At 42.9% G+C, this 23,699-nt stretch overlaps 1 protein-coding gene across 1 annotated transcript in view; it reads left to right on the plus strand.

Annotated features, from left to right (window-relative positions):
- Erich3 (glutamate rich 3) overlaps positions 1–23,228 on the plus strand; it is a 103,002-nt gene extending 79,774 nt beyond the window's left edge. The window contains exons 12-15 of the mRNA XM_051195925.1: positions 4,025–4,457; positions 10,310–10,332; positions 15,779–15,892; positions 21,220–23,228. Coding sequence (XP_051051882.1) covers positions 4,025–4,457; positions 10,310–10,332; positions 15,779–15,892; positions 21,220–23,228 — 2,579 coding nt within the window. The remainder of the gene's footprint in view (positions 1–4,024; positions 4,458–10,309; positions 10,333–15,778; positions 15,893–21,219) is intronic.
- Positions 23,229–23,699: the final 471 nt, after the last annotated feature.

Genomic DNA, 23,699 nt, shown 5'->3' on the forward strand with positions numbered 1-23,699 from the left:
AGTTCCCCCAGGTCATGTCCGCCTCTGTCCCCACCACCAATGGGCATGATCTGTGCCAAAGGTGTGGACAAAGTGAATGTCTCACTACAGGTCCCCTTCTGTGTTGACTGTATTTGTGCTGACATCACGCTCTGAGTATTACAGTGAAATGTGGGCACATCTTGGAAGGGGAAAAGCCAGGATGGCGTTAGACACAATGTATAAACAGACTTCATGTGTTAGTTTTTGCATGGCTAGTCATTATTTGTTTATTTTCATTTTAATTTATGTGTATGAGTGTTTGCCTGCATGCATGCACACGCATGGCGTACCAGCTTAGTGCCTGTGGAGGCTATTAAAAGGCTGTGGCTGCCCTGTAACTGGAGCTATAGGTCGTTGTAAACTGACAAGTGGGTGCTGCGAACAAAATCCAAGACCTATGCAAGCACAGTCAGTACTTTTAACTGGTGGCCAACTCTCCAGCCCAGTTAGTCATTTCTGAATACCATGGGCTCCTTAACCCATTGTTGACTGCTGAAGTAGGAAGTCACAGATTCAAGAAAGATGGCTAAATCCACCATCACTTAGTTCACATGAAATATTTTCTAATGAGTCCTTCCTCTTTGGTTTTGTCTTTTTTATGCATGATCTCACTGTGGCTGAAGCTGGCCTTGACCTGCCAATTGCTGGGAACAGAGTGCTTGTCACCACGTCAGACTCTCCACACATCTGAACCCACACAGTATAGGTAGCAATGATGTTACTAAATAAACTTCTGAAGAAGATTGATGGACTAGGCCATTGTACAAATGCATAAAGATTTAGGGAGCACAGTGAAATGTGATTTGTTCTGTCCTCACTATGGAATTCGCTATGTAGCTTAGCAAGTTCAATCAGACTGTGGCTGTATCTGGGGCTGTTCTTCCTGTTACAGCTGTATGACAGTAGGGTGTCCTTATAAGATAATGCATGCATTTAACTCAGTGGTGAATACATGTATGTCAGTGAGTGATAATTACCTATTGGAGGCCATATACCTGATCTTACTGCAAATTGTGATCTCATATATTAGTTTAGTTTATATTTCTACAGTTTAAAACATCTATCCATTCTAGAAGGGTGGTGCCCAACCTATAGGTTATGAATCCCACAGGGATAACATATCGGATATCCTGCATATCAGATATTTACGTTATGATTCATAAAAGTAGCAAAGTTACAGTTACAAAGTAGGAAGGAGATAATTTTGTGGTTGGGGGTTGCCCTGTTTGGAAGTTTTTATAAAAATTTTGCCTTATTCCTAAGAGAATAAGTACGATTAATTCATTGTGGAAATCCTACTGCATGGACCCGAAACTTTTTCTCTATGCTCTGTCCTACCCCCTGTCTGTATGTAAATGAAGCAGGAAATGAAATTGAGAGTAAATTACACCAGGAGTTGAGGGAGACATTTGAAAACTGAAACAACTTTGTATTGGAGGTCAGGTGCCCTTGCACTGTGAGGCTACTCATTTCCCCTTCTTTCTTTACTGAACGGACTAAAAATTGAACCAGGATGAGCTGTCAGTCAGCCTTTTGAAATAAGATAATATACCTAATAGAAGCTACTAAAAAGGATAGCAATTTACAGAGCCCCAAGTGGGAAACATCCTACTGGCACTCAGATGGCCCAGACAGTCCAGCGGCTTCTGCGCAAGGTGAGCGCCATGCCCTAGCTGATGGTGCAATGGGAGCCATCCTTGGAACCAATAATAAGTGTGAGCTGTTTCCCTTAAGAATTTTGGGAGATGCCATTTATTAATTGTCGATCACAGTACCAATTTGTTCAAGGGTACCTCCCAACTTTCTCTTCTAAGAGGTTCAGTGTGGCTGGATTTATGTTGAGGTCTTTGATCCATTTGGACTTGAGTTTTGTGCAGACTGATATCTGGGAAACCAGCATGGGACTGACTCAGACCCCCTGAATATGGGTCTCAGCTCGAAGGACTGGGCAGTCTATGGGACCTCTGACAGTGGAACCAGGATGTATCCCTGGTGCATGAACGGTCTTTGGGAGCACATTCCCAATGGAGGGATACTCCCTTAGCCTAGAGACAGGAAGTAGGGCCTAGACCCTACTCCAAATGACTTAACAGATTTTGTTGATCTCTCCTGGAAGCCATCACCCTACTTGTAGAGTGTGGGTGGGTGGGGGGATGGGAGGGTGGTCAGGGGGCATGGGAGGGAGGGGGAACTGGGATCAATAAAATAAGAAAAATAAACAAAAATAATAGAATTTTAGGAGAACAGAGAGTGAATGGCCCAAATGAGGGTCCTCTTGGAGCCCAGGGGTCAGCCGATGCTTGCTGAGGTGACAGTATAACAGGAGCAGCACTTCAGAGGGGCCACTACTTAAAGGAACCTCTCCAGCTGGTGCTTGGTGCTTTGAGCCTCACTTGAGTCTTCTTGGAAGTGTTGGCTTGCCTATGTGGCTATACTTGGACCGTGCTACAATGTGTCATGGAGAGCTGTCAGAGCCAGAGAGAGAGGAGGAAGATGAAGGAAAGGCTGGTATTTTTATTTATTTGGTTTTCGTCTTTAGCTCCACCTTAGCTGGCACAGTCAAATGTGTGCTGTCATAGAGTGGTAAAAAAGTCAGCTAAGCGAATGTGAGACACAGTGGAAAGGAATCTGGGAACCTAGGAAGCTCTGGAGGCAATCACTTGTTAGTATGTTCTATAGTAACATTTGGTCCCTGATACTCCCAATGCATAAAGCATTTTCTACAAAGTAAGTTTGAGTTCAGAGCATTGTTTTAAAAAGTGAACTCCTTGTGTTTCTCCTGTCTGAAACAATGTAAACAAAGACTTTTACATTGTATCTCTTCTTTACACAGATGCAACATGTAGGCTTGCTCTTGGGAGCTTGCACAAGCCTTTTAGAGTTCACGTGCAAGCCATTTTTGACTACTCTATGTTTGCAGTATAATCTGTGGCTCCATCTGGGAGTGCATCTGGAGACTCTATTTTTGTTATGTGGTCTGCCTCATGGTTTCTCCACCCTGTCTTCTTCCAGGCATTGCCTTAGATTGTTGGAATTTCTTCACCCTTGGGCACAAAATTCCTGGAGAAACCAGGTAGTTTATATCTGCTTAGGGTGGCCCACAGCCAATATCTCACTGGTTCAAAGTGAGAAGCCCAGCCCTCTCTTAATTTCACTATGTCCTCCTTGGGCAAATCCCGGCTGAGAAAAGCTGATCTCTGAAATAGTGCATTGACTGACTCTCCTACCCTTGCCTGGCTTCCTAACTCTTCAAGACATTCTCCTAGAGCTTGTACTCAATATATCTTCTTATCAGACAGTTTCCTTTTAATATCTTGCTTATAGGGACTCCAAAACAGGCTTTATGTTTATTTACTAATACCCACCTATTTTGTACGTGCAAAAATGGTATCCAGATACCAAAGTGTTCTAAGGTGGTGGATTTTTTTTAAGCAGATAAAGATAATTCACATTATTCACATTACCACTGTGGTTAAACAGTAGAAGTAAATATGTGTTCCTATAAAAACAAAGCAATATTTGACATTTCTAATAACTAAGATATTTATAGCCTTTCTAGAGGTTCTCAAAGAAAATCCAAACCTGGAGTTGGTTTTCCATTAAATGTGATTTTTTTTTAAAAAAAAATAAATCACTTTTATATTTCATGAACAGGGTTGGGGGCACAGCCATGTAATGTCAGCGGTTGGGAGATAGGGTCAGGAACACCTGGGGTTTGAAGGCAGCATGGCTTCATAGTGAAACACTGTCTCAAAATAACAGGACAAAAAATAAAACGACAATAACAACTAAATAAAAGTAAAACCAAACCAAACTAAAACGCTTTGGTGTCCATAGACCAGTTTTTCTTTATCACAGTAGTAATATAGAATGTACTGAGAAAGTGAACACTTCTCCCTAAAGTGTATTTGTTAAAGATTTATATGATTTCTTCCCAATATAGTTTCCTATCAGCTGATAAATTCAGGGCATATCAAAGGTATTATCATTTCTCTTTTTGCAGATATTAAGACCGTTTCATCGATCTCATCTAGAAGTCACCCCTACTCTAGTGAGAGCGAAGAGGATTCTACTGACATGTGTGCAGAAGCCCACTCTGGGAACAGTGCAGGGGCAAGTTCCAGAAGTTCCTCCTCTCAGGACCTACAGGAAAATGACGACCGAGGGAAATTCCACCTTCCTGTCGAGGAGTCCTTGGAAACTGAGATTGAAGAGCAAGAAATCACAAAAGTAGATGTGGATGACGTACCTCCGTTGACAGAGGTTAGTTGTACACACGTTGCTGACGAAGAGCCAAGAGAGGGAACGCAAGAGTTTACAGAGAGTGAACCAAAGGCATCTGGGCAGTCAGAGGTTAAGGGTCAGCTCCAGGAAGGAGGCGTCACTGTGGCGGAGGACAGGAAAGAAGGCCTCCCTGGGGTGGAAGAAGAGGGTAAGTAAGACCAATGAGATGACACACTCACGTACCTGTGCATGGAAGCTGATTTGGTTACTGCGACTGCCAGAGCCGGGAGATCAGTCTGGATGATTCTGGAAGGATTCTATATTTCCCTTTCTCCTTGTCACAGAATTTCACATGTATTTTCAGCTTGCTGTTTTCCTTCTATTGCATTTAAAAAAAATGACTTGATCATTCTTACATAGCCTGTTTCCTATTTTCTGTAAATTCCTTCCTATGGTAATTCTATCTCAAAAATCAAATAAAACACGATGCATGTGTGATGTCAAAGATATGTCTGCCTTCTTAGAGGTTGATACCAGCATTGCTGTTTGTTCTGAGTCACTGACACACACGCGCGCGCGTGTGTGTGTGTAGCTCACGTGGGTGCTGCTCAGCATGTCGTGTGCATGACTGTATGTTGGATGTGAATCACCACATCATAACCACTGCCATCTCTTCTCTGCTGGGGAAGCAGCCGTTTCTTATGCAGGTCGTGTTGCCAAGAACCGTACAGCCAAGGGGGGCAAACATAGGGTTGGCCCCAGAGTTAGCAGAGACCTCTGTTATTAAAAATTATTAAAATCCCCTAAGATGTTTCAATATTCACTCTGAATTATTGACACCGAGCTCTTTCATGATCTCTGGGTTCCCAGAGTGTGTGGGCAGGTCCTGCTTGATGATAAAATTTTAGGGTGTTGGACAATATGTCATAGACACACGGAGATCAGAGGCTTCGGTCCCCGTGGAGAAGACCGGGAATGGACAGAGCTAGCGGATTGTGCCTTTCTGACAGCTGCCTGTCACAGAGCACCCTGTACTCTGCCAGGCCTCCAGGTCCCCACCATGCTCTCTTACCTGCCTCCCCGACACTGCAGCAAGTGTTCTGTCGGGTTCCAAGTTGAATTAGTTTCATATTTTTATATTATAAAGTTCAACTGTTTAAAAAAATGAGTTTTTTTAAATTGCTATATGTTTTACATTTCTAAATGCTATTGTTAAACTAGTGAGGCCCACATAAGGAATAGGGGCTATGGAAGAGTTAGCGATCTGTTCAACTGTTAATGTCACTACTACCATGCAATGGAAACTCTTCCCATAAAGCGTTGGAGGCATTGACAAGTGGGCTGATGTTACTGATTGTGACTCAAATCAGAGAAGGGATGTGATGATGTGGAATTTCAAGGTAGCACAATGCCATGTGCCTAAACAGGAGCTGAGCAAGGATGACACCAGGGGACATGTTGATGTGAAAGGAGACAGATCTCAATGTCCCAACCCCAGACTAAGAGCTACAGGGAGCCAAGGAATGCTGAGAGCGGAGAAATAGTTTACCCCGGGGAGGAGCATGCTAATTGGGCATCCAGTACCCAGTGGTCAGCCCTGAAGACACATACATACAAGTAATATTGTATGCACTGAGCAGGATGTATATATATTTAGTAATACACATGTATATTACATGTATATGTTATATGAGTGTAATAGCGCGCGCGCGCACACACACACACACACACACACACACACGTAACAATACTTAAAGAAAAAGAGTCCTTAACTTTGATGGAAAGCAAGGGATGTATGTTCAAGGGAGGTGCTTGGAGAGAGGAAAGGCTAGGGGGAAATGATGTAATTACATTATATTGTCAAATTCATTAAGAAAGGAAGAAAGCTTTCTTGAGGAATATGTTTGATGAGGATTTTAAGGCTGGTTACAAGTTGGAAGGTAGGGACATGAGACAAAGTAGTGGTCTACACAGGCATGTGACCTTCAAGTGAGCCCTCAAAAACAGTTAGTGTAAGCTAAAAATGGATTTTACATTTTAAAATGACCCACAAATCAGAAGGAATTTATTTACTTAGTTTGTTACTGAAAGGGGATTCCATCCTGGCCCTTGAATTATACCACAAATAGCATGACCTTTCAAAAGGATTGCTTTATGTGAATTAAAATTAAAACATTCTCAAAATACTTTGATAAAAATAATTAATATCTTTGACCTTGGATTTCATCATTATACTCTGGTAGCGTATAACAGGTTAAGGAAAATCCCACAGTTTAGCAGTTACTAATGAAGAACGCTGACCTGTGGTGTGGAGACACAGCTCGGTGAGCAATACTTGCCCAGCACATGTGGGCTCTGTATTGGAGCTCCAGAAGTGGGAAAAACAGATTTTGTAGGATCTGCATTCTCGGGAAATCCAGAACCTCCCCAGAAACTGTTCCCACTCTGTGGCCCATAATACAGTCATATATTGTAAATATCAGAAAGTTCATAGAGACACCACATTTCTTAGGATGAGCAGAATGCCATCTCATACTTAGAGATTTGTGACATCAATAAAATGTACCCTTATATCAAGTTATTGTGTGTATAAACAACACATGTATGTATGCGTGCATATGTATGTGTAGATGCACACATATGCACATGCATAAATAATATATTTTCCTTTCAAGGACTGCATACAAATACAGCATACAGGAACACAATATATTTAATAAGTATTTGGCCTAACTTTAATAGTACTGCTATAATAAAGTACACCAGGCCCAATGCCTGAGATAACACACTTTGTATAAAGCTTTTCTTAAGGTGAAGTTAGAAGACTTATAGAGTTAAAATCAAGGTGTCTGGAGGCCTTCATTTCTGGAAGCTTAGATGAGAATAGATGCCGTCCCTTCTCCAGTTCATTTGCTTGACTCTCTCACCAGCTTCATTTAAAATCCTGCTGCACCCGTTCTAAGTCTGACTTCTCTTTCCTCAGACTTCTGCTCCCCTAGTCCTATCTCCTCAAACTCTTGCCCCCTGCCTAAACCATACACGGGTGCACACACAGACTCCTCACGCCGAGGCTCTTTATCATGTGCGCAAAGGTGTGTTTGGCATGCAAGGTGATACTTGAAGGTTTGAAGGATAAGGATAAGGCCTTTAACGCAGGGGACACTATCCAGTGTTCTAAACATTTCAAACAAATTAAGAATGCATGAATCACTTGACACGGGCAATAAGAAGCAATCAAAAGTAGAACTTACAGAAAATAAATTATTTATCCTGTAATACCATGTATTGAAATAAATGACAGAAAAGGAAAAGTTACGTGAAATATTTGAAGCATAGATTTCTACCTATATTTATATAAGTAATTGGAAAGTAGGGTGTCCATAACATGGATTGTAATATGCTGATGAATAAAATAAGAGAGATGCTGAACATTTCAGTAGATTTTATCACTCATATTCTAGGAATGATAAGTATATTTGCGTATTTTCTCAAACACATGGGGAAACATTTCACTTGATACTTCTAATTTCACAGACACTTTGTAATCTTTTTATTAATACAGGTTTGGCACTAGAAGGCAAGGGATGAGACTTTGTTAAGCTTTAATACATGAGCTAAGTTTAATTGTTTGATGTTTATTTTTATTCATATGCATATGTAAATGATATGGAATGTATCTATCTACAAATTAGAGAAAGGAAGTTTAAAAATTACTCATGCATTTATTACATGAAAAATCATTTTTATTGTTTGGTGTTGATCAGTCTTTTAACCTGACATTTTATAGTCGATTTTCATATTTTATAAATTTATAAAGCTTTTGCAAAGCCTCACGATCTGCCTCATGCTTCAACATGACTCTGAAAACACTCCTGTATGGCTTCATCCTAAGTGTCCATGTATTCCATTCTGGGGCAGACATTCTTTATGTCCATGTATTCCATTCTGGGGCAGACATTCTTTATGTCCATGTATTCCATTCTGGGGCAGACATTCTTTATGTCCATGTATTCCATTCTGGGGCGGCCATTGTTTATGTCCGTGTATCCATTCTGGGGCGGGCATTGTTTTCATACATATGTTCCATTTCCATACTGCTGGGTGTTTATATTTTCACTTTCATTTTGGTACATCTTTTATTCCCCTTATGTTTAGCAGTACTTTAGTTACCTAATTTATTTCACATTCCCAAGCATTTCCTCAAGATGGGTTATAAAAAGTATAATTCCTGTATCAAACATTACAGATATTTCTGCGGGCCTTGACGGACGTTCTTCTCACTCACAAACAATCGGCTCCAAAGTTTGAGTATTGCAAGGACAAGGGCCGAGTGCCAGTAACAGCTTACTCCGCTCCTTTCCTGTCTTCCTCAGATATGTGCTACGGCTAATAAAACACTCATGATCTTAGACATGTTACAGAGATATACTTAAAGGTTGTGAACATAAAACAGTGGAAGAGTAGTGTTTCCTGTTAGTTACAATTTAAAAAGCATATAGAAGGAATTTTAGGTGTGGGTATGTGTGCGTGTGTGTGTGTGTGTGTGTGTGTGTGTGTGTGTGTGTGTGATGCTGGGACTGAACCCAGGGTTTTTAGCCTTGTAGCCAAGTTTCCCCTGGTGATCCATATCTGCAGCTTCATTCTGTACTTGTATGTGTGAATTAAGAGTAGTCGACACGTATAATTTAAACCTAAGTAGGGTATGACTAAAATAAAATGTTATCTGTTGTTATGTGCACAGCATAAAACAGGTCTGCATGAGTGCAGACAGATCTGAGCAGAGCTGAGGTCTAAGTACAAGGTCTGATTGAGTGTGGACTTACACAGTCGCCTGTTCCAGTAGACATGCTTTGTGTCAAACACTTCTTCGTGCAAATATAACCAAGTCCTGACTATGCAGAGTTTGTGATTAGGGAGGAAATACCTTTAACAGATGGATAATAAACATGATGGGTTACATGGTGTGAGAATGAGGAGGCAGAATAATTGTTTAGGGGGTACCTTTTGAGGGCTGGCTTCTCGGCTGATGGCACATTTGAGCAGAGACAAGAGGAAAGACCAAAGTCAGACCTGCAGGGGATCTGAGGGACAGCTAGGAGCCATAGTCCTGGACTGGGAAGGAGCTGCTGACAGTTTGGAAAGGAGGCTGATGTGATGGCGTAGGGTTGAAGGGAGGGCAAAAAGGGCAAAGAGGAGAGGGAAGGGGAGAGGGAGAGGGGAGGAGAGGAGAGGGAGCCTTACAGACCACCGCGAAGCACTTACTCTGCCATGGGAAATATTTCCACTGGACAGATGACATGAGCTGGAGGTTTGAGAAGGATGACTCTTGCTACTTTAGGGAAGATAGAGTCTGTCCTTGAACAGCTGTGGCCTTCAGCTTATAATTAATTCTGGGTTTTGTGGGCCATGCTTCAATGTCACAGGTAACACCAGAACATCTTCACTGTGGACGCAGATGAGGTTAGCTGTGAGGCTGTCATGGTGAGTTGTGAAGAGGGTAATCGATTATCTGCAAAGATTGAGCAAGACACAGAGATAGTCTCCAAGGTGAATGTGGGCTTAGAGTGAACTTGAATATTCTTTACTCTGTTTCCATGGGTTTTTATGGTTTAGAATTTCAGATGCAGCCATTGGCATCATTTCCCTCCACCATGGAGCGCTCAGTATGCTTATCATGTTTAAGATGGGGCCAGTTCATTTCGTTTCACCTCTGGAAGAGGAGAAGGGATGAGTCGGCTCTCCTTGAGGGAACAGGTGGAGAATGTAAAGGTGCAGCAGGCTGCCAGCTAAGACACTTGCATTTTGAGATCTGAAACTGTGGAAAAGAGAAGCAATCATGAGAATTAAAGTCAGTATGGTGTGGGTGTTTTGTGGCTCTAACAGTGTTTTTGTTAGTGTACTAGGCATCTCTCTTTGCACTACACTAATTCCTCCTTAGACCATGCTGGCTACCAAATACTTGCTTCCTCACAAAAGAAAACAAACTAAATCACTAAAACCCCCAAAATGCACAGTACCTGGGAGCTCTTGAATGAATCCCTGTTCGCTTCTTGTTTCTCTGCAGGTTTTTCTATTCACCTGAGCTGGGTAAGAAACGGATGCAGAAAAATTTACTTTTACAAAACCACAGAAGTAAATACCGCATCCTGGTTTTTAGTTGGCAAAATTACAACCCTTATTGCATCTTCGTCATCCTAAATATTTTATCTTTTCTTAGATTCTAAGTTTATGATGAGGGAGGCTATGGGAGCGTCTAACCTACTCATTTAGACCATGTGGACAGACTGTGCTTCAAAAGGTTCAACTATTATTAACTATTTATTAACTATTTATGGCCCAGCCATGTATTTGCTTCCTTCCTATGAGAGCCTGAGATTTGGCACCTCATGGTGTGGTTTACGTCCCCCACTGTTTGACTTTTTGCAGTGTGGCCCCCACTTTCTTTCCTGGCCTCCTGGCTGGTGCTAAGACCTAAGACATGAGGACCATAAGACTGGATTCGAAGAGGGGCTGATCAGAAACCCTGAAAACCCCAGGGCAATTAGTGGTATGAGCTCTGGTGCTCTGGGTTTCCCTCCCTCGGTTCTGTTTGAAATCAGGAATACCATAAAGGGTCGCACTTGGAAAGTTCGAATTTTTCTCTTGGATCATGGGCATGTTCACCATTCACATGCCATACAATTCACAGAGTTTGTTACGCGAGAGCATGACAGAAAAAGACACAAGGTACTCCCTAGAGTTGATTTCCCATGAGAAAGGAAGGAACTCAACAGAAATTTAAGAACTGGTCTGCTAAGAACATCAACTCTCAGTGGTGTTAGAGCTGTAGGAAAGCTGGGACATTCTCCCTCAGAATGGCTGTGGAGAGCAAGATTCTGAGCCAATGCCAGGACCCAGGGTGGCCTCTCTGCCAAGAGGGCCAGAGCCTAGTCTCCTCTTCCTTCCCATGTAGCTCTTAGGTTCATGATTTGGAATTTATAACTACTGAGCTTAACACATCTGAGGAGGAGGCAGCGACAGTTCTTATGAGATGCTAAGGGCTTTCAAGAAGCTCCCACGCTGTTTTACATGAAAGCACATAAATAACCCCCACTCCTTCCCAAATACTGCCAATAACTGCCACTCCTTCCCAAAAGATAATGACAAAAACGGCATCAATTTGATTCAGAAGGTTGGCTCACTGTTCCCTTTCCCTAAGAGCACCCAGTACAGGTTTTGGAGTCCACATTCTATGGTAACAGTGCAACAAAGCTGGGAATCATTTGCATGGTTAAAATATGCTCTCATAATATAAATGAGAAACTCCAAGTTCTCAAATAGTTCTTGTATCAAAGAAAAATTTCATTCCTTAATTATAGATTATGCCATTAGGACAAGAAAATGCTATTTTAAAGATGATATATTTCAAACCATAGACTCATATAATGATTCCACTCAAGCTATAGTGGAAAAAAATTGTTAAGTAATGCATAGCAAATATGCAAAACCTACAACACTACTTTCAGAAGTGTGTGAGAAGGGGAAGTATAGTGTCTTGACTGAATAAAAGTCTGCGATAAGTAAGAAATCACTCGAAGAAAGTAAAAGACTAAGTAAAGTATGCTGGTAAACTTTCCAGATTATATTCTCAGCTCAATGTAGTGGAACAAAAAAATAAAAAAATAAAAAAATAAAAGAAAGAAAAAAGAAAAAAAAAAGGAGCTAAGAGCTAAGAGCTAGTACCAAATAATTAGAAATTATTTAGTATTAGCAACAACAACGATTCAGCAATCACTCTAGCAAAGGAAACTGGAGAAAGCTTTGCCTTGTATGCTTTTCTATTTTTTTTTTTTTTTTGAATATTTCTGCCTCTAGGTTAAGGGAGTATCCCTCCATGGGGAATGTGCTCCCAAAGTCCTTTCGTGCACCAGGGATACATCCTGGTTCCACCATCAGAGGTGAGACCCATGTTCAGGGGCTCTGTCGGTCCAATGCTGGTTTCCCAGCTGTCAGTCTGGGGTTCATGAGCTCCCCCTTGTTCAGGTCAGCTGTCTCTGTGGGTTTCTGTAGCCTGGTCTTGACCCCTTTTCTTATCACTCCTCCCTGTCAGCATCTGGATTCTAGTTTGGCTCAGTGTTTAGCTGTGGGTGTCTCCTGTTTCCATCAGCTACTAGATGAGTTTGCCTTTTATGTTTAACAGAGTTGATATTTTTAATAAGGAAAGAGTTGTAAGAAAAAAAAAGGTTCTAAAAAAAATCAATAGGAAAAATCCAGCCACAATGCATCAGGAAATTCACAATTTATTAAACAATGTGGCTATACTCCATATCCATTAGGTACATAAAGTAGACATTAGTCACATAAATATGTGAGTGTGTGCATGTTTGTGTCTGTATGTGTGCACGTGTGTGTGTTTGTGTGTGTGTGCTTGTGTGTGTGTGTGTGTGGTGCTGGGGGTCTAGCCCGGGTTCTGGAACATGGTAGGCACGTGTTCTATCACTGACTGCATCTTCAGCCTGAATCTTTATTTGAAGCTCCGTATCACTTGTCAAACAGTGGGTCACAGCCCCTTGGTGTCCAATGATCCTTTCACAGGGCCGCATATCAGATACCCTACACATCAGATATTTTTGTTACGATTCATAACAGCAGCAAAATTGCAGTTATGAAGTAGCAAGGAAATAATTTTATGGTTGGGGTCTCATCAGGAAGGTTGAAAACAACTTGCTCTATATGTACTGAAAGACTTTTTTTAATCTGTTGAGTGGAAAAACAGAATATGCTGCTAAAATGACAGAGACATGATAGTCTTTCCAGAGTAAGAGCAACGTAAGTGAAGCCTATCATCAACCCACATGTACAAATCATGGATGGTCTTTTATTTATTATTCCATATTATTTTCTTTTTTAGATTTACAAAATTACTTTATACCATTATTATGTTTAGGGAAGCATGGCACGTATTACTGGAAAATATATTTGTTTTAATAATGGAAACTGATATTGTTATACAAAGTTATTGCAGTATTTCAAGCACTATTATGAGGTTCCGTACATCACTGGGGTGGAAAAGATGATTTTCTCTGAAATTCCCTGTATGGAACCATCCATTTGTTGAGTATCCTGGGAGACGTGACAATGACTCTGGCCTTTGGTGTTCACCTTTACAGAGCACTAAGGGACAGGATGAGGGGAGAGAGAAGCTAAGCTGCGGGCCAGATGTGTTACCCAGGAGTCTGGGCATGCACAGCCCTCTTTCACTATGGGTGGAAAACTGGAGCGTGTAGAGATGGCCAAACTCTTGCTTTTGATTTTCAGCATGGAAGGGCATCTCAGGGAATTGTCCTTTGACAGTCCTTCTCTGGGTAAAGATCTGCTGTGACCTCAGCACTTAGGCCAGAGTCCCGCTCTTGCGGAACTGTGACCAACCTCTCCCAACTGCATAGCTACTTCCTCCAGAGCAGGCCAGCAGATGGACCAGGCTACAGCCCTGACCCTCTGAGACAGCGCCACCATTGATTTGGAAGAGTCGTAATGGTCAGATTAATGCATGGCTGCTTAGACTAGATTTTTGGTCTTGCTATTTAATATCTTTGCTATTTAACTATTTTTCTATTATTTATATTGTAAGCCATATTTCTTTAAATATTTTTGATTAACATTCACTGCAATGATTTCATTATGATATTCGCATCCATATATGACACAAATCCTTTTTTTTTAATTCTGGTTCACCCATGGCCCTTGCTCCCTCTCTGTGCCGCTCTGCTCTCCTCCTAGAATGCCCACACTCCAGGGGTCTATGCCATGCCTCTCCCGTGACTCATCTTTTCAGCCTTTCTCATTGCTTGAGCCCTCTTCCTCCCGCCGCAAGCCACCACCCACCTTCCTGTCTACACACTCATCTGAGTTTGCATTTAGATCCCACATATGAGAGAGAGAACCGGTAGTGGTCATCTGCTGCCGTTTGGCTCATTTTGGTAAACCCCTCATTTCCTTAACACAGATGTCTGCTGGTACTGCTGAGTCCATCCCTGGCCCAACTTCCTGGTGACTGCCATTGCTCAGTCAACCCAACTGTCTTATTCCAATCCCAAAACTATTGCTTATTTAAACTGTAAGTACACCACATTACGATGACATACAGTAGACAAAATGATATGTGAGTTCCATGTCCTCCATCCTACATGTCCTAAACTGGCTCTGTAGCACATGCAACTATAACAGAGTTGCCCTGAGGTGAAGTCATCTCCAAACTGCGGTGTTGTAAGTAAATGTTTCAGTTTGCACATTGCAATTAATTAAGAAACCTAACGTTCAGAGAAAATAGTAAACAATGTATCTGAGCTCTATGATGTTCTACTTTCTGTTTCCATCTTTGTACTAACATAACCTTCCCCACTGAGATCCACCTGGAGATTTCTTCCTAAACCACTAGTTACCTCTCAGAAATGTATTTCAGACTAGTCAAGAATGAGAGATGGCATTATAGTTTTTATCAACGTGTAGTCCTTGGGTTAGCCTGCGTTCTGAAGTCAGAAGGTGAGGAAGAGGAGGTAAAGAAGGAAAGGGGGTATGGGAGCAGAAGGGGGTGGGCAGGATACTGATACACTGGGTTTTCACTACTGAAGGCAGAGCTCAGTCTCACATTATTCAGGGGGCTTCGGTTGGCTACAGGGTGACATGTTTTTGTATCATTATGAAGTTAGTCACAGGCCATCAGACACTAAAGACAAATGTACTTGACTGCACAGTTTACCTCAGCTTGGACTATAGTGACAAAACAGGCAGACTGTCCCTCGTCACCCACACCATGCAGTAACAGCTATTGCTATTGAGTAGCATTTGCTGGTAACAGGGATGCTCTGCACATATTACTTCATTTAGTTTCCCTGGCACATTTTTCTTTCATATTTCTTCCTCTTCCGACAGGTAGGCAAACTAAGGAAACATCATGGAGAGTCGGATTTGAACCTGGACCTCTGTGCCTTGGAGGTCCACAGTAGTAGTCAGCATTATAGAATAGGAGTTTGTGTGGGAATGTGTCCTGTCAAACTGATAGGAATTCCGTGACAGCTTCTGTTCATACGGGGTGAGCACTGAGGTCAAATCATTAAATCTATGAATGGACGAAACACTCAGGGTGAGTCGCCATGAGTAGCTCTAGTAATTTAAAAGAGCAGGGTGGTTGGTGTCACAAAGGAAAGAACACGCATTTCGAGAAAGCAAAAGGCAACTCTGCTGCTTCCCCAGCCACGCCATCCACCGCACGTGCACTCGGCAACTGTCACCGCTTCTGGCTGTTGCCTTGGTTTAATGGAAGTGTCCTTTGCATGAGTCTCCTCACATCATGACTGACTGTGGTGTGCTGTGTTTTCCTTTCAAAAATCATAGCTTGGAAGCTGTCTAATCTTCACGTATTTTTAGAAGCATGTCACATTTTCATGTGAATTTGTTTAAATTAAATTCACCCCACTTACTTGAATGATGCGGAATAATGATGTCCCCGTGGCCTGTCTTACGCTTTTTGATATTTTATATGCTCTCCAATCAGTTGGACAGATAACAGGTGGAGCCCAGCCATCTGGCTCCAACACTGCAGCTGCACAAGGCACCACAGAGGACGGGGTGACACCCTCGAGGAAACCGGAGGTCAGCCTGGCTGGAGGTAAGGGCCTGTCCTACGTATTACAGGCCTGGAGTGTCCTCTACTAATCTCTGTCTTTCATCTAAAAGTCCTGCTTTCGTCCTTTTGCCCATTTATACTTATGATTCTCATGTAATGGATATGATGGCAGGAAGTGACCCCGAGGCCTGAGGGGAGCTTTGGCACTAACATTAGCTATAAGTGCTGTTTTTTTTTTTTTTTTTTAATACATTGATGTTAAAAACAAAAACAAAAGAACAAGAAGAAGAAGCCCGGTGCTAACTTTCAGATTGGTCGTCTTCTACACAGCCTTACTCCCGGTCGCCTGACCAAGCAGGCAACCTTTGCTGTTGAAGGAAGACACAGTAAGAGCCCAGCACACCCGCTGTGTTTTACAGTGGTTCATGTAAGCCTCACAGCCCTTTCAGAATTAGCAAAGAAGTCACTCTTGTCAATGTGTAATGGGGTTGGTATCCCATCAACGAGATTGCCAATTAAACATCAAGTCAATGAATGTGACTCATACATCTATCTGGTCAATGTCCTGTGTCTGTGAAGGTTGGCTTCCTCATACATGATGAGTGCTTTCTGAAAATTATTTTGATTTTTGTGTGCGTTTCTGTGTGTGTGTGTGAGAGAGAGAGAAAGACAGAGAGAGAGAGAGAGAGAGAGAGACAGAACTCGTTTATCAATATGCCCCATCTCCAGTGTTAAGAGACCTATCAAGCACTGTGAGACTCATTTCCTCTTTGGGCAGCATGAAGAGAGTCAGGTGACATTTGAGGAAGCGCTGAGTAGTCACGGTAGAGCAATGTTGAACTTTTGCAGCATTCCTTCCTTTAGACGAATTCTGGTGAACTCGCAAACACATAACAAAGCGACAGCTCCAGTAAGATGGTCTAGCTCACTGACGGCAGTGGGCTGAGATATTAGGAAGTCATGATGTTCTTACAGGAAGATGCATTACTGAGTGTTTCACCCAGCTGTACCATTGATTGATGCAAGAATTCTGACAGTCAAAATAGCTGCCACACTTGCTTCTGTGAAACTCTTTCCCCAAAGCTCTACGAGACTGCCACGAACAACACACCTTCACACACTGCTGTTTCTGAGAATGGCTTCAATTACCCATTCTTCCATGCTTTGGGAATGTTCTGCTTGACTTCTCTGTGCTGTGTGTGCTCATATAACAGCTCGGCTGGGTGCCATTGGCACATTTACTTCTAGAATTTAAACAGTATATTATTAGTTGTTGACTAGGCAATTTTATTCCCCTGTTTTCAAGAATGTTCTTTAATTAATCCATAAATTTAGAGGCCAGGTTAGAAAAACAGATGCCTTTTCAAAATGTTTCCTATAATGGACTTCTTCATAACATTTCGTGCAGGAATATGAGCAGCAACAGATAAGAAGAAGACACTTGACATCCGGGGCTGCTTCTCATTTGCCCCCCCCCCCATAACTGTGCTTTAAGTCAGTCACAGTCTATGGTGAGGTAGAAATGGGTGAATTTTCCACGTGTCATCTGAGAAGACAGTTTGGCTCTACATATCCCTTCCAGAGCTCTTAAGTACAACCTTGGAAATTGCTAATTGATGCCCATAAGATGACCTATAAAAGCCAACCTTAGCCCCACTGACAGAGACAGATTGTTAAAATTTTACTTTTTGATTGAAGACAGCAGAACTCATCTTCTAAGTATATGCGTTAAGGGAAGTATCATGTCAGCTCTTGTGGTACAGTTTGCAAGAGATTGAGACAGACAGCAAAGGATAGGTTGAAGAGGTAATAGAGCTGTGACATTGTAGGGATATGGAGGGAAAGAGGTGACATCAGAACAGGGTTCCGGTTTCTCTTAGTTGCCAATGACAGCACTGTTAGGTAAAATAGCCCAACTGCAAGCAAGCATGCACCAAACCTGATGACCTGAGTTCCACTCCTGGGATCAGCACAGTGGAGACAGAGAACTGAACACCAAGTTGTTCTCTGACCTCCATGTATTCACTGTGGTAGGCAAATGACCCCTCACCACCATACAATAAGTGAATGCAAAAAATATTTGAGAGTGTGAGTAAGCAAAGAAAATGAGGAAGATTGGTTTGCCTATTACATAACTTTACGTGATATACTGGTAGAATAAATTTATTACAATTCACATAATCTATAAATGTGTCCTTTTGTGTGTGTGCATATGTATATGTAAGTCTGTCTTTGTTAGTTCTTTATTGCTGTGACAAAACACAATGGCCAAGGGTATTAGTGAGGGTTCTCTAAGTAGAAAAATTTATAGAAAGTATCTTTATATATAAATAGGTGATTTATTATAATTATTTAAAGGTTGTGCTCTAGCTAATCCAACACTGGCTGCCTGGGAATAGACTGTCATTCGGTAGCTGCTTAGGCCACAAGTCTTAGAAAGAGAAAGAGAGGGAGGGAAAAGGAAGAGAGAGAGAGAGAAGCTTCTTTCTTCCATGTCCTTATTATAGGCTTCCAGTGGAAGGTGTGTCCAGATTAAAGGTGGATTTTCCTACCTTAAAAGATCTACATTAAAAGTTTAACTTTCCGCCCCAGTGATCCAGATTAGAAGTGGGTCTTCCACTTCAAGTGATTCAATTAGGAAAAAGAATGCATCACAGGTGTGTGCTCACTCATTTGGGTTTTAGTTAGTTCCAGATGTAGTCAAATTAACAACCAAGAACAGACGTCAAACCAGGGCATTCAAACTATCAAATTCCACGTCCTAATCCCTGAAGGCTAGCAGCCTATCATGAAGCAAAATACGTTCAAAAGTCCCCATGGTCTTTCACAGTCTCAACCATGTTTAAGACTTCAAGTCTCTTCTGAGGCTAAATCTTAATTATAACCCCCAGTAAAATCAAAACCCCCAATCAATACTTCCAATGTACAATGGCACACTATTGCAAAATGGAGGGATGGGGGCATAGTGAGGAAATACTAAACCGAAAAAAGACCCAAGTTCCACATCTCACATCAAAGGCTTAGAAAGCTCAGCTTTTCAGGCCTTGCTGACTGCAGCACACTCTCTCTTTTGGACAGTTCTACTCCTTGTCTGTAGCTTCTCTTGGCAGACATCCCACAGCCAAGGTATCACCAGCACCATCCAGGTTTCACTTTCACAACTGGAGTGCTCTCCTCTACCATATGCTTGGCCTCGGCAGCTCTCCTTAACTCTAGATGAAGGTTCTCCAACCTCGTCATTACTCTGTATTCTTCATGACTCTACAGCAGCTGGACAACAGTGCCAAGTTCTAGTGTTGCTTGGGATGGAGTCTGGCCTCTTCCTTGAATTCCATTCATTTATGCTTTTCTTTGTTGTTGCTTAGTAGGAGCATAAAACTCCCCCAGGTATTTCCTTTTTAAAATTTAAAGGTTTATTTGGACAAGGTTTATTTCAGTTTGTCATCAGCCCTCTACAATCCACAATCCACCTATCCCATGATTTCTAGTAGTAGTTTACTGTGTGCACTACCACACCTAGGTGTTTTGTTTTTCTTATCATGGAGTCCAGAGATGGAACCCAAGTTGTTGTAGGCCAGAGAATGCCTCACTGATTGAGCTAAAACCTCAGCCCTGATTTTCTTTTATAAATGAAAAATATTGCAGTCCTTGGACTGGAGAGTTGCCTCAGTGGATAAGGACACTTCCTATGCAATGTCTTCTCTCGGGACCAAGTTCCACCCTGGCACCCATGTGAAGGTGGATGAGAGAAGTGATTTCACAGAGTTCTCCTGTAACCTCCTCAAGTGCAGTTGTGGACATGCACACACCAGATGGGAACACAACCACATATAAAATGAAAAATGTTTAATAAAACATTGAAGTCATAAATGCTACAGAGACACTACTTCTGAAGTCCCTACCACTCTGAGTAGGGGCCTCCACTTGGGAAATTTAGAGTTTTATGTAACTGCTGCCACATGCTTTCACATATTCTTCATGAATCATTCAAAAGGATTCATGTCTTGGTAAATACTGAGAAATCCAGTGGCCTTTCAAATACATAATAGACTTGTAGATTCAGATTTTCCAGAGAGTCTTGCATCAGAACTTGTGAAATATGTCAACAGTGTTGTAGGAGGGCTGTTTATGTTGGACACTGTTCCACACCAGAAGGTCCTGCCTCGCTCTGTGATCCTATTTTCCCAATGGCAATCAGTTTCTGAGCATGGATGGCATACAACCTGACATGGAATACAAATGGGTGTTTTTAGTGAAGTTCTATACCTCAGTGATAAATATTATGATGACTGAATCTAATCAGAGGAACTTTTGGGTATTGTAATGGGAGATGTCATTCTGTAAATATGTTTCCCTTATTGGTTAATGAATAAAACCCTGTGGGCCAATAGGAAAGCAAGATAGGTGGGACTAGGAGACAAGGAGGATTCTGGGAGATGTAGGACATGACAGAAGAGGTAAGAACCTTTTCTCCAGTAATCTAAGACCACATGGAAACACTTAGATTAGTAGAAATAGGTTAATATTTAAGACAGAGCTATCCAATAAGAAACGTTAGCAACTGGCCAACAGCTTCGTAATGAATAGAGTCTCTGTGTGTTATTTTGGGACTGACACAGCTGTGGGACCAGACTGGAGGGAAAGTGCTTGTAAAAGTATTGGGAATGGTATATGATGATTGCCATCTGTGGAGCTGGTCATGAGACTAAATGACCACTGAGGTAGACACACTCTTGACATTGTAGGGAACAATGAGTTTTAAGGAAAATAAATACATTTCTGCTTATTGAAAACTGTTTTCTCCAATCTTAGTACTTGAAATGAAACTAGTATGTGTATGTATGTTGTGTGTGTGTGTGTGTGTGTTACAAATCAGATAATTTATTGAGTGTAAAATATGATTGAACAGTACTGTGTTCACTCATTTCTAAATGTCCAATGTTCAACTATTGTTTTTTTGTGTATGTTCTTAAAATGGTTGTTGTTGTTTTGTTTTTTGAGACAGGGATTCTCTGTAGTTTGGAGCCTGTCCTGGAACTCACTCTGGCCTTGAACTCACAGAGATCCACCTGTCTCTGCCTCCCACGTACTGAGATTAAATGTGTGCTCTTATATTAACGTGGCCATTAAGTTTGAAAGCATTTCCTTTCATAGTGAAGGAAGGGCATTTTTCAACCATGGCCCATGTTAGTTAGCAGCATCATATTAACTGAAGAAAGGTTTGATATATAATTTAATTGTCCTCTTGATGACATACAGAGTCTCATAAATACCCCATAAGATTCTATATTGTATTTTCTCCTTTACACACTATGATCAAAGTCACCTTGTTTCTCATCTTATTTTTATGGCACCAAATGAAAATTCAGTGGTGGAGGAAAGAGAAGCTCGCAGCTCAAATGGGCAACCTGAGCAAGCTGCACAAGAGGTGTACACACCAGAGAAGGACACAGCCATGGAGGAAGATGAACATTCCCAGCCTGAGGATGCCGACACTGATGCAGGACCGAGGGAGAAGTCGGGGAGGGAGGAAGATGAAGCCCAGCATCCCCAGGATGCTGACAGGAATGCTGAGCTGAGGGACAAAGTGGGGGTGGCAGAGGTCCTCTTGGGGAAGAGGAACCTCACCGAAGAGCAGCCAGCATTAGCAGAGCTGTGGGCAGAGGAAGGAGAGCACCCCCTGAGCACAGCTATTGAGGGAGAGGAAGGATCAGAAGGACATAGCAGCTGTGGTGGAGATCAGTTAAACCCCACAGGAAAAGTAGGAGTGGGTGTCTCACTGTCTCAGAGGGATGTGGACCCCGACAGGCAGGCCTTGCTGCAGACAGTGATGGAGAAGGGTAGGGCAGGTTCTGTAAGGGAACAGCTATTGGAGAAGGCAGCACTCAGAGACACCACAATGCTCAGCTCAGAGGCTCTGGGAGAATCAGCAGTTCTGAAAGAATCAGGGGCTCCTGAAATGGAAGAGGCAGAGAGGGAGGCGGGCTCTCCAAGACCAGAGGGCAACCAAGGCAAAGAGGGGACTCTCACAGAGCTAGAAGACATGGCGCCCGTGAAGGGAACAGTACCAGAGAGGGAGGAAGGTTTTGAAGATGCAATACTTGGAGGAGGGGAAGCAGCTACCAAGAGGAAGGACGTTCTAGAAGCAGAAGCACCCTTGAGTTCCTCATCAGGAGAAGCAAAAGCAAGCCCCTGGGAGGATGTCCAGGGCAACCCCGAGGCACTGTGCAAGGAACACAGAGCAAGGGAGGGAGTTGTGGCTGACACAGACTCTACCCTGGGACAGGATCCCAGAGTAGTATTCCCTGGGGGAGTAGCTGCATCTGGAGAATGGAAGAAAGTTGAGAGGCCTCCAACACCTCTGAGAGAAACCAGGTCTGAAAAAGAAGAGGTGACAGAGGTTAAGGTGTTGAAGACAGAAGAGAAGTTAGAAGAGCAAAAAGTTAAAGAGGAGGACACAGTGAAGGAAGTGAGGTCTGTGGAAGGGGTCCAGGCACCCCCCAACAAGACCGAGGCTGATGCTGAGGATATAGATCCTATAAGGGCAACCAAGTTGAGTGAGGACCCAAGAATTCTAGAAGATTCACCCAAAGAAAGAACCATCACCTTGTCTGAAGCTAGACTTCAATTTGGAAAATTGCTGGAAGAGAATAACACCAGAGCTACAGAGCATGAAGGAGAAGAATTTCCAGGCCAGGAAATTGAGGCTTCATTCCAGCAGGGGAGGGCACCCAGCCATGATGGAACCGGGTTGCTAGGAGCTCCTGGACCTGAACCAGCAGACAAAGCTTGGGTTCCTGAGAATGTTTTCAGAGCTCAAGAGTGGGCTGCCGAGGAGCTAGACAGCCTCAAAGGACCAGAGCGACTGGATGAAGAAGTCGTTTTGCAAGGCCAAAGAAGGGGCATCATGATGTCACATGGAGATCTTCCTGAGGAAAGGGTCACCATAGCAGAGGTGCTGAGTGGAGAGACTGAGAGAGAGAAGATGCAGGAAGAGGAGGGTGAGGGTAGAAAGTACCCTCCAGGGACGGGGACTGAGAGCCCGGCAGGGCAGGACTGGGCCATGGGAAGAGACACAGTCACAGATGAGGAGGATTCACATGGAGGAAGAGTTAGAGAGCAGAGGGAAGGGTTGGCAGAGTCAGTGTCAACTTATGGGGACAGTGTGGCCTCCTCCTCTTCAGACGGCCAGAAGGAGACTCGGAACAGAGCAGGCGAGGCTCCAGGAGACACAGCAGCTGAGGACAGGGGGCCAAGGACAGGGAAGGTGGCAGTGGCAGAGGAGATGGCATCAGCAGGGGCTGTGGAGAACACAGAGGAACAGCAGGCTCCTGAAGTGCAGGACTCTGAGGGAGGGGAAGAGAAGCCCTCTCAGTAGGCAGGAATAGCTGGAGAGGAGGGCGCAACTTGGAGGCAGCATGGGGGACACTGGTCAGGAGCAGCTGGAGAGGTCAGAGGACCTGTGCCTCAAAGAGATTGCTTAGCAGTGTCTAGAGGCAGCATTTCCCAGGGATCTGGAGTTTTCTAGAACCCTGGAGAAAGAAAGTGCAAAGAGAAAGTGAGAGTGTGGATGTTGCATTGAACACAGTGGGGTAGGAGGCTCCATGACAGCTGCTTAGCTTCGTTCTGCTGTGATTGCAGGACACTGGAAACCGTGCATGGGTCTCCTGTCTGTGGGGCAGGCTTCACTGGTGTCTACTGTATTGTTGACATATAGCCTCCAATTCCGTGCTGCATGCTGGGCTCCAGGCTGGCCTGAAGGGTCTGTTGGGCATGGGGAAGGGTCTAGAGCACACACAGGAGGAGGCTGACCAAGTTCACTAACTCCATGTGGCCCGTTATCCATATG

The sequence above is a fragment of the Phodopus roborovskii genome, unplaced genomic scaffold (assembly GCF_943737965.1).
Source record: "Phodopus roborovskii unplaced genomic scaffold, PHOROB, whole genome shotgun sequence".
NCBI lineage: Eukaryota > Metazoa > Chordata > Mammalia > Rodentia > Cricetidae > Phodopus > Phodopus roborovskii.